This window comes from Eurytemora carolleeae, unplaced genomic scaffold (genome assembly GCF_000591075.1).
Source record: "Eurytemora carolleeae unplaced genomic scaffold, Eaff_2.0 scaffold41, whole genome shotgun sequence".
Classification (NCBI taxonomy): domain Eukaryota; kingdom Metazoa; phylum Arthropoda; class Copepoda; order Calanoida; family Temoridae; genus Eurytemora; species Eurytemora carolleeae.
In genome coordinates this window covers 821,544-833,310 of record NW_019396234.1, presented here as the reverse complement: position 1 = coordinate 833,310, position 11,767 = coordinate 821,544, and the positions used below count along the sequence as shown (strand labels likewise).

Here is an 11,767-nt window from a genome sequence, read left to right as displayed (position 1 = left end):
GACGATATCGAATTCGTCACTGAATTCCCATGTTTTTTTGGACACCCTGTATATTTCAAGGGGGGCCACAATTTGTTGCCAAGGATAGGCACCAATTTTTTTTTGGCGCGCTGACGCGCGCATAAAGTGCCCCCCTCCCTATACAAATGATTTCATACGCCCCTGTAGTCTTCCTTAAAAGAAGTTATGATTTAAAACATAAAAGCTTCTAATCCTGCGTGCAATTTTCTTTAGTTTGACGTGGGGTCCCTTGAAGTTACGTCAACAGTGCCTATTAAGTTTAAATTGTGCCTTGATTTTTAAGTCAAAATATAAAATACACATAACGTGAACAGTACGTTCATCCCCCTCTCACTTATGAAGAATACCACATCATTAAATTTTTAATTACTGTTCCCATTATGCAAGATTCTTTTGAATATCGTCTTTGTTCTCCCGCAGTTTGACATTAACCAAACCAAATAATTTAATTTAAATCGAAAAACCGGTTTATCATTTGTAAATTCTCTTCCAACACAGCAGACACCATTCAGCAGCCACCGGTCATACAAATTTCAAACTTCACTTTTATTACCGCCGAAGGAGTAAAAATGTCTGATAAATGGGAAACCGTTAAGCCTAAACCCGCCACCAACAGTAAATCTAATTCTAAGAAAACTGTTCCTAAACCGATGCCGAAACTTGAAGATGTCCTACCGGCCGGATCCATCCAAGCGATGTACACAGACTACGAGCCTGCCCCTGTGGCTGAAGTAAAGAAGGTGCCAAGCACCCCTAAGAAGGACCAGAAGAAGACTGTTGTAAAGAAAGATGTGGTTCCTGCTAAGCCCAAGGTTCCCAAGAATATTCAAGAAGCAGTCAAGGAAATTATTTATTTTGTCCTTCCTAATCAACTTTTTTTTAAAGATTGACCAACCTTGTGACTTAAACATATTTGTCGACGTTTAGGTTTCTGCCAATTTATACCAGTCTTAGCGCTAAAATTCACGTATCAAGATTATATCTATGTTTTGTCCGTCTTCTTAAATGATATTTTTGACCCCCCCCCCCTCCCTCCTATCAATTTTGCTCATGACCATTAATTTTAAGTAATTTTATATTATCTTAGGGCTAGGTTAGGTAAAGAAAATTTCTGAGCCTAGCCTAGTAAGGGGGCCGAGCGCCGCGGCTAGGACAGTCCAGGGGGCCGGGCGCTGCAGCCACATGGTCAATTATATATCCATGTCTTACATTTAAATCCATGTACATGATAGGCGGGGGGGGGGGGGAGTGGTCCAAAAATCGTTCTCTAGAAAATTACCTATATTTTATTTATTGTCGACGTAAAGTTGGTCAATCCTTCAGAACGGTTGATGTATGCTCCCCCTCCCCTCTTTCATTTAATTTTTCCACTTGAGGAAGTATGATGCTAATAAATTATTTGTCAGATGAATTTACGACTGGATGATCTAAAACAACTAGTTGAATCTTGCCAAACCAAATTCCCTGATAGTCCTCTGCTCTGGCTCCGTGATCTGGCCGCCTACCTCAACCTCAAGCTCGTCAACGAGGACAAGTCCGAGGTCGGAGTCTTTGAGGGGGCTCCACTCTCCGCCCTGACACAGAACATGAAGAAGTTGATGTACAGCGTGGTCCAGGGGGTGACGGAGTCTATGCTTGAGACCTACCTAGAGACATGTTTATCTAACACGGCTCATGATCTAGCCAAGGGTCTAGATGTCGATGGCTGGAGAGTTATGACCCAGGTATAATATATATAAGGTTCGCTCTACCAGCGCAGTGTTTGTAAATATATTTCGATCTAGGGTTCTACCTATGGAAGCACAATTAAGAAATTAAGCTCAAATCATATTATTGTACGAAAAGATAATAAAAATTATTGAAATTATCACATAATACACTTTCCTGATAAAATCCGGTGGCCAATTTGATTTATCTATCCGATGGTTTTTCAAAGATGAAAATGTTAAAGTAAACTTATCTTATGAATACTAAGCATATACTGTAGTGTTAATATCGAACGCTGGACCCAAATGGTTAAAAAGTTCTCAAAATTAACGAATCGGTTTATAATTTATAATTTCTAGCTCAATCACTTGGTTAAATATACTCTCCTGATGTTCAGGTAATCCTGGATATAAACCCTGGTTTGGTTACCTCCAACCTATCCCGGCTAGTGGAGCTGAGAAACAGTTATCAGAACCGTCCTAACATAGGACTAGCTCTGCTCTGGTCTGTCGGACAGGCTGGGAAGAATGACCTGCAGACCGGGGTGAGGATCTGGTTGGAGATGATGCTCCCTGTGATGAGTATGAAACACTACACTAGGTTTGTGGTTGAGTATCTTGGACTTCTGCTCAACCAGCACAGGATTACTAAGGATACTGTGCTCAGCAAGCCAGTGATGGATCTACAGAACTTTGTTACTGTACAGGTATATCTAGATTTAAATAAAAGGGATTGCTTGCTCGATTTAAATACACTCAATAAGAATTTCCATCAAATAATCTCAACATTACCTTTTTTAGTATTAATCTAAGGCATGCTTCACAAATATTTTTTCTTCATTTCTAAAGGAAAGTCGAACACGAAAATTTTCAAGATTTTTCCACTGACGTACGTTTGCATTGTAAAGATTTATAAGCGTTCAATAGTGATGGGAAGTAACTTGGCTCTTTATTTATCTTTGTAAGGTTTTTGGACTTTAGAAGCACCACAAAAATACTGTCAACTTGAAAATTTCCAACATTATAAAATTCTTTAAAGTTTGTTTTCATTAAACTTTGCAATATTTTTATCTTAAGAGAACTACTTTGGAAAAACTAACATTTTCTGTTCTTTTTTTGCACAGTGTTTCAAAATTTGGCATAGTTTAAGATTCCGATGCCCGATGCACAAGGGTACACTTGAAACCTTAATCTGATCAATAACGGGGAAGATATTGTTGTTTTTTCTAGGTGTTTAAGTATTTAATCGTGAACATTTCTGTAAGTTTACTGTAGTAGAAATGCGCGGGAACAATTTGTTGAGAAACCAGAAAATTATAAACATTGATATCTAATTAATACTTGATAAGACAACGATTTTTAGTGAACCGTTGTGAATCGGACAATGTCATCTTTGTATGGAGGTTCACTTGAAATTATGCATATAGTCCCTCTAAGGAGGTATTTCTAATTTGTAAATGTTTAGGATACTGTGTTCCTAGTATCCGGTCAGCTGAGCAAGGATTTTGGAAAGCAGCTCCGAGATCTGTATCCACAGCTCCGAGCTGCTGCTCTAGCTGGATCCAGGAACCATGAGATATTCCCAACCCTGATGGATAAACTAAAGAACCAGAATATGCCAGATCAGGTTTATTTTTGATAAATGTTGTATTAAGGGTTTGTATTTTCTTAAATGATTCTAATTTATTCCACAAAATGTTATTTAATCTTTCCTAGGGACAAAGTGGCATTAACTACTAACTGGTCATTTTACACCAACCAAATCAAAGTTTAAGATTGACATTGATTTGTTTTCATTATAATACGAACATGACAGGAAACGTATATTTAAAAATCCAATACTATTGTCAAGATCATCAAATCATTCCCCCCCCCCACGCACCGGGGCCCCGCGGGGGGGGGGAGTAATTCTTGAAATTATTTACCCCTGCTAACATTTAATTGGGACAATGACTTCAAATAACGGAATATTTTTATTTTTGACAATTTTAGAATGTTAGTTCTAGTCGGTTAAAAAGAAGTGTACAATGGGCAATGTATACTTATATTTTTCAGAGCATTAATTTCAACAAAAGATTTTTAATTGTGGGGAAATGAAACTTTTTGTTAATTTTTTAAATTTCATTTTCCTTCCTCCGTTTTTTCTTCAATTTAAAGACTAGTTGCAAAAGAAATTCCTTTTATTAGTTTACTCTCTCTTAGCGAAGAACAGAAATACAAAAATAAACATATTTGGCTCTATACTGTTAGAAAGGACAGAAGGCTAGCAAAAAAATATTTTTTCTGTTATTTTCAAGAAAAATGTTTTTCTTTCTTTGATTCTGTTATTTTCAAGAAAAAGGTTTTTATTTCCTTGATTTTGTTATTTTCAAGAAAAATGTTTTTATTTCTTTGATTCTGTTATTTTCAAGAAAAAGGTTTTTATTTCCTTAATTTTGTTATTTTCAAGAAAACGGGTTTTTTCATTGGTTCTGTTATCTTCAAGAAAAATGTTTTTATTTCTTTGATTCTGTTATTTGCAAGAAAAAGGTTTTTATTTCCTTGATTTTGTTATTTTCAAGAAAAAGGTTTTTATTTCCTTGATTTTGTTATTTTCAAGAAAACGGGTTTTTTCTTTGATTTTGTTATTTTCAAGAAAAAGGGTTTTATTTCTTTGATTCTGTTATTTTCAAGTAAAATTTAGGTTTTTATTTCTTTGATTCTGCTATTTTCAAGTAAAATTTAAATTTTTATTTCTTTGATTCTGCTATTTTCAAGTAAAATTTAGGTTTTTATTTCTTTGATTCTGTTATTTTCAAGAAAAAGGCTTTTATTTCCTTAATTCTGTTATTTTCAAGTAAAATTTAGGTTTTTATTTCTTTGATTCTGTTATTTTCAAGAAAAAGGGTTTTATTTCTTTGATTCTCTTATTTTCAAGAAAAAGGGTTTTATTTCTTTGATTTTATTATTTGCAAGAAAAAGGTTTTGTTTTAAATCATTGCAAATTATAGTGCACTTGTTATCTGTATATTTTTTAAAGATATTTATACTTCTAAGGGTATTATTTATTATTATTATATTTCAAGGTTCTGGACAGTCTAGAGGTTTTGGCCAATTGTTTGCTTGCCACCCCCGCAGCTTTAGGTAATATAGGAGATAATAATTGTATTTCTACTTAACAAACATCAAATTTAGATCTTTTATCAGACGGAAAAGTGATGGAGTACATTTAGTTAACAGGAACAGATTGATAAGATTGATAAAGGGGGAGTATTTATGAAATTTGTTTTGTCCTTGAATGATTACTTTCTCTATTTTTAATTACTTGAATTCCGTTTGCCTCTCAAAACATTTCAGGACATCAAACAAAACCCTTGAAACGAGACGGTGAAATCTTCTTATTCCATTGAGATATGATCCGCCAGCTAATTTATTGAACGAATACCAAGGAAATGGAAAGCATATTAGCTTTTAATTAACTGTTTAGGTCTGTGAAGTCAAAAAAGAATTTTCAGGAATCTTGGAATGTTTCTTTATTAACGTTGAGTTACTTAATAATTATGTGAAACTAACTTCGCTACTCAGTGATATCTCAACTATCTTAGAAACATTTCTGTGGTTTTAACAAGTTACCCAATCCAAATTTGAGGGAAATCGGTAAAGTAATTCATGAGTCATGCAAGGACATACAAAAAATACTACTTTTTATATAAAGACACTTTTAATTTAGTTCACTGGCAGCGCGTGTATACCTCCCACCTATCTCAGTCCGGTCAACTGGTTCAGTACCTGGACTCCAACTGGTCAAAGTATAGAGGTCTCCAACAGAACCCGGAGTTCCAGGAAACTATCCAGGCTTTCCAGGATTATAATATCTCTGCTACACACAAGGACGATATCGGACTCTGCAGGGATGGTTGTGCCGCATTGTTGGCTAAGATGGCAAAGTAAGATTTTTCAAGATTAATTTTTAACTCGCGAAATTTTTTCTTATTTTCTTTTTTTAATCAACTTTGTTCTTAATTCATGAGCGTTATAAAAAAACTCAATTATATTTATCAATTCATTTGACACTTCAAGTATTTAAACGATAATGTTTATTTTTAAAACAACTGATTAGACTCCGAGCTGTAGTATTTTAACTTTATTAAAGAAAGGGCCGCGTTATCTGATCTGTTAGACTCTTTCTGTCACATTAAATAGATTTCTGGAAAGCAAACTGAAGTTTTAATTGAAACTGAGAACAGAAATGTCTAGTTTTCTAAAGTTATTGTTTTTCTTATTAATATTTTTTATTGAACAAAAAAGAAATGGATGTAAGTACTTTTTGTATTAACTTTACTTCGACGTTTTACTGAAATCAAAAACAAACATATTTAATTGCTGTTCTTTACATTCAAAATTTACAGAGTTTTTTTTACAATACAACTAGTTTCAGAGTTTGTTTACAATTACACTAGTTACAGAGTTTGCTCTCAATTAAACTAGTTACAGAGCTTGTTTACAATAAAACTAGTTACAGAGCTAGTTTACAATTAAACTAGTTACAGAGCTTGTTGCAAAAAAACAAGATACAGAGCTTGTTTACAATAAAACTAGGTACAGAGCTTGTTTACAATAAAACTAGTTAGAGCTTGTTTACAATAAACCTAGTTACAGAGCTTGTTGCAAAAAAACAAGATACAGAGCTTGTTTACAATAAAACTAGTTACGAACTGTCCTATAACCTTAAGTTAGATGTAAACAAACCCTATTGCAATTTCCTTGTTTTCAATCATTATTATTTCTGTAAATGATCATGTATTTGTCATGATTATACTAAGAATGACTATTTAGAATAATGCTAACTCTAATATCGGACTAGGGGTGAAGGAGCATGGTTCCCGTGGAAAACCCTCTCCTTCCTTCTCCTGATTGCTACAGCATCCATAATAAACCTGGATATTCAGAAGAACGGAGAGTTCAGTAGATCCCATTCAGGAGCATTCTTCAAGGATATAGGTTAGTAGAGCTCAGTAGATACCATTCAGGAGTATTCTTCAAGGATATAGGTTAGTAGAGTTCATTAGATACCATTCAGGAGCATTCTTCAAGGATATAGGTTAGTAGAGCTCTGTAGATACCATTCAGGAGTAGTCTTCACGGATTTAGGTTAGTAGAGTTCAGTAGATCCCATTCAGGAGCATTCTTCAAGGATATAGGTTAGTAGAGTTCAGTAGATACCATTCAGGAGCATTCTTCAAGGATATAGGTTAGTAGAGTTCAATCGATACCATTCAGGAGTATTCTTCAAGGATATAGTTTAGTAGAGTTCAGTAGATACCATTCAGGAGTATTCTTCAAGGATATAGGTTAGTAGAGTTCAATAGATCTTATTTTACTTTTCGAATTGGCGCATTTTAAACAACAAAATTCCAACTATTTTCCAGGTTTTTTCTTCCAATTTTGATATTCCATAAACCTTCCCAGGGCCGGAGTCATGTGAGGTCCCACGCAAAATTTGGGTCCAATCAGTTCAGCCGTTTTGACGTTCATCGGTCACAAACAAACAAACATACAGACAGAGAGACAATCAAAGTGTATAATATTTATATATAGATATATTGCACCCCCCTTCCCTTTCAGTATGTCTGCTTCGCGTGACTTCACTATGTTTGCCACAAATCCAGATTTAACATATTAACATCCCTTGACGTGACTCACGTCCGCCCCCCCTCACCCGACAACTCACCTGATACCCATCTTCACTTCTTCTAATAAGCTTTCCTAAACCCCCACCCTACTCCGACAACAACACTCCATTCCCCCTCCCACATTCCATGTTGTAAGGTACCGAAGTATGTATATACCGGAATTTCTAAGAAATGCTCTCTGTTGACCTAACAACTAACAGTGTAATTTGTAAATATATTTTTCACCAAGGAATTTAAAAGAAAAGTTCCAAGGCATGTTCACATAGCTGATATTATTATTATCTTGTTTTTCTGAGCAAAAAAAGATAAATTGTTAAAATAAGTATTGAGTTTAAATCCACTGGAAAAAAAACCTGTCTAGATTGTCTTTTTTGTTCAAATATGTTTTTCTTATGGCCCGTTCTGTATAATACATGCGATTATTTTTCAGATTGGCCATTTTGACAATATCTTAATAAATCAAATAATATTGTCTTTATTTAATAACATATTCTTGTGATGATAATTTGAAATAAACTATTTGAAATTAAATATTATTATTTTCTAGGACAGTATGATAGATTGATGGATATCTCATCTAGAGCTCAGGTTTGTAATATTCAAAGGATGTTNAAAGATAAAATGAAACTGATTGAGGACGCACTATTGAGATAGCACTTAAAAGGACGCATAAAAATGTGAAATACATAATAAATATAAAATAAGTATTTCATCACTTCTAAATATCTTATTAATTAAATAGGAATCATCAAATATAGGCCTAGATACTACAATACAATATGTACATTACAATATATAGGTTGTATATGGGGCAGGGTACAGCTGGACTGAGACTAATGTACCTGTGTACTACGCTAAGATCAGATCTATAACTGTACAATACAAAATATAGGTTGTGTATGGAAGGGTACAGCTGGACTGAGACTAATGTACCGGTGTACTATGCTAAAATCAGATCTATAACTGTACAGTATAATATATAGGTTGTGTATGGGGCAGGGTACAGCTGGACTGAGACTAATGTACCTGTGTACTACGCTAAGATCAGATCTATAACTGTACAGTACAATATATAGGTTGTATATGGGGCAGGGTACAGCTGGACTGAGACCAATGTACCTGTGTACTACTCTAAGATCAGATCTATAACTGGTCCTGCTCTGGATAATGCTGTAGAACAGACTAAGGTAAAGTATTTAAAGCTAATCTTGGAAGGGGTGTATATTTTCTTGAAAATTTATTTACCCCCACTTAAGCCAAGTTAGGTATGTTAAAATAAAATTTTGGGTAAAAAGTATCAAAGGATGAAAAAACTTGAATTTTAGTGTCCTTTTTTCTGTTTTGTCCCCAGATCTTCAAAAATCATGAACCCCGCCTCACCCCACCCAGTATCTAAAGCTTTGATAATTGCTGAATTTGGATCATAAAGGATTACACCCTCGAATTTTGATTTTTGAAAACTTTGTTTTCTGAATGGTTGCAAATAATTTAGCCATTTTGTCCAGTATTTTCTTTACTCTCGAGTTTTAAAAATGTCGAGATTGAAAGGTAAAATTTTAAAAACAAATCCTTCTTTGTTTTGTTGAACACATTCCCTGGGTAAGTAACACTAACATCATTGTTATGAAGATATTTCCCGTTTTTATTGAAAAAAATACTCTCTTCACCCTCTCTGAATATTTGAAGTGTTTTACTACTTTTCCCTCTGTTACCCTAATTAAGCGTAAACAAAATTCCCCCAAGGGAGCAACAGGAAAGGTGGAAATTAAATCTGAATTTTAACTTTACTCTAGATATTCATAGACGACATAGTTGGGACCAGAAACAATGGGTTAATATTCTAACCGGGGTAAGGGGGGGGGGGGGAAAAGCGCCGGGAAACAGGGATAATTGGACTTTAGTACCCCTTTAAAGGGACTGTGAAGGAAAAATGAAAGGGGGTATAGGCTGAAACCTAAGCATTTTAGGAGTTGATCGAGACCTAAAAGAGTACTATCTGATGTTCCTGTATCGAGAAATTGGATATAAAACTGTGTCAAATTTATATATATAATTTTTTATAAAAATCGTAGGTTTAAACAGATCATATTCAGCAAATACGCAACCAATCTGAAAACGACGATATCCCAGAGGAGCCTAAGTATCACGTGACCAGAACTCCCACCAATGGCAGTGCAGTATACTGGTCATATGTAGCCCTGGGATCTTTACTCTAAACCCCATTCGTGGAAGTTCTGGTCACGTCATACGGACGTATAAATAATATTATCAATTATATCTATTACAAATGAAAAATTATTAAATTCAAATGATAATAGGAGCAAACCTAAGTTTCTTAGACTTCTCTGGGATATCGTCGTTTTCAGATTGGTTGCGCATTTGCTGAATATGATCTACGATTTTTATACAAAATTATGTATTATAAATTTTCGTGTTTTGACTCATATCTTATATCAATTACAGTCCCTTTAAGTAAATTTTTTTCGGGGGTGAGGTGATCACTGAAGACACTCTGGACTAAATTATCGTAGTTTTGATTGAATTTACAACCTTAAAATGTAAAAAACGGACTATTTCAAGCTACCAAGACGAAAAAGTAATATTTTAGAATTTCTGAAAACTACATTTCTTGGCTTATCTGGGATATATGTGGCGTATGTTCATTAGAAGTTTACTACTTTCTTGTTATCTATAATCTAATTAAATATAAATTGAAATAAATATCTCATGAAGGAGGTGCCCAATGTAGGGCAGAGGGGGGATTGAATGGGGAATGGTTAAAGTTATCGTGTAAAATACATATGTTCAATGTTCAGTTTTAATAATGAACTTTTGTAATATTAAAAGAAATTACGATTTTCTTTAATATCGCATGGTAAATGTAAAGTGCAGAAGTATTTTATGTTAAGATTCGTAAAATTTTGTCATCTTTAGAACAGCGGGCATTGGATGATTTGGGTCATTTTTGTATTTCTGATCGATAAAAAAGTGAAAATTTTAATATTTTAATTTTATATTTCATTTTCACCTGACAGCAATATTTGTAGTACTGCACAGTGTACAAGGGTTTAATTGTTTACTCCTAGGAGTACGGAGTGTATGTGTACGGGAAGGGAGGAGAAGGACTCCTTCTACTCCAGGACCAGCTGGTCCAGGTGGGGGCCCAGCTCCCCGGTCTCAAGCAGAGGGCCGGGGAGTTCATCATAATCCTGCAGCAGGGGCTCAACACCTGCCAGGAAAAGGTTGTGATGGCGTACACCGAGGTGGTGGGCGGTAAAGTGGACTGGGGGAAGGTTCAGGAGAATGTTTTGATAAAGATCTCCGAGCTCCAGATCAGCTTGAAGTCTGGACTGGACTGGACGAAGAATCAGATTAATCAATTAATCAAATAATATTTTTTCATTCAAACCAAAATTATTTATCTCTAATTTTTAATTCTAAATCCTCCAATACAATATCTCAAGTTTGTTACAGCAAATATTTGAGTTTATTTATTCCAGTTCATGTTCATAAATTCGTCCTAGCCTTAGCATGAAGATTTTATACAGGGTATGTTTTAATAATCCTCCTCCGCATTTCCTAGCCTTTGATCTGTCACCCTGTATGTGCCAATAGTATTGTGATTTTGTTATTTATCTATTATATAATCAATCTGTGATGATAGATACATCATTATATTTTTAAATACATCGTTGCATTTAACTTTACTTTTATTAGAGAGAAATTATTATATTTTTAACGTCAAAATAGGCCCAAAGCTTAAATAGTTTTTGGACTAAAAATTTTAAAACAGTGGACTAATTTAAAGTTTATTTCTTTAAGTTTTATTCTCGATAGTGCTATAGTGAACAATAAAATTACAACGTCATGATTTACTTATCAACCAAAAGATTAAGAGTTTTGAAAAATTGAAGAAATTATTGCATATTGGCCAATCTTTCCTCGGCATACAATATGAAATCATTCCTATTATGCTTAGTAAGAATTTGAATTGCATGCATGTAAGTAACTCTAGACTTGTAAAAACCGCTCTAGCTGACCTAGCAACTACGAAACAGGGGAATGAATACTCGGGATCTTATTTCAAACAAATTTTCATTAAAATTTGATTGAAAAGAATTAATTAATTTTACTTTCGATAAGCTTTGTTTCTCAACTAAACCCTGTTTTGTGCTAAATTAACTAAGTTCTAGAATGTAGAGACTAGATGCTTGATTGCTTAGAAAGTATATGCACTGTGTACACATACTGCTGTACACATTCCCAACAGTTCTTATATACTGCTGTACATATTCCCAACTGTTCTTATATACTGCTGTACACATTCCCAACTGTTCTTATATACTGCTATACATATTCCCAACTGTT

At 34.3% G+C, this 11,767-nt stretch overlaps 1 protein-coding gene across 3 annotated transcripts; it reads left to right on the top strand.

Moving 5' to 3' along the window:
• The first annotated feature begins 486 nt into the window (after window positions 1-486).
• On the top strand, window positions 487-11,101 carry LOC111698895 (transmembrane protein 214-A). 3 transcript variants are annotated; one of them, XM_023469366.1, is made up of 11 exons: window positions 487-863; window positions 1,428-1,745; window positions 2,126-2,434; window positions 3,193-3,354; window positions 4,793-4,850; window positions 5,437-5,653; window positions 6,571-6,707; window positions 7,947-7,987; window positions 8,383-8,442; window positions 8,536-8,586; window positions 10,486-11,101. In XM_023469366.1, exons 1-11 carry the CDS (start codon window positions 591-593, stop codon window positions 10,789-10,791), a joined length of 1,932 nt encoding a protein of 643 aa, XP_023325134.1. In that variant the 5' UTR covers window positions 487-590; the 3' UTR covers window positions 10,792-11,101. The 3 variants fall into 3 exon arrangements, with proteins under 3 accessions (XP_023325134.1, XP_023325133.1, XP_023325135.1); XM_023469365.1 differs by lacking the exon at window positions 8,383-8,442 and having other exon boundaries at window positions 8,476-8,586; XM_023469367.1 differs by lacking the exons at window positions 8,383-8,442; window positions 8,536-8,586; window positions 10,486-11,101 and adding an exon at window positions 8,199-8,306 and having other exon boundaries at window positions 488-863.
• The last annotated feature ends 666 nt before the right edge of the window (window positions 11,102-11,767 follow it).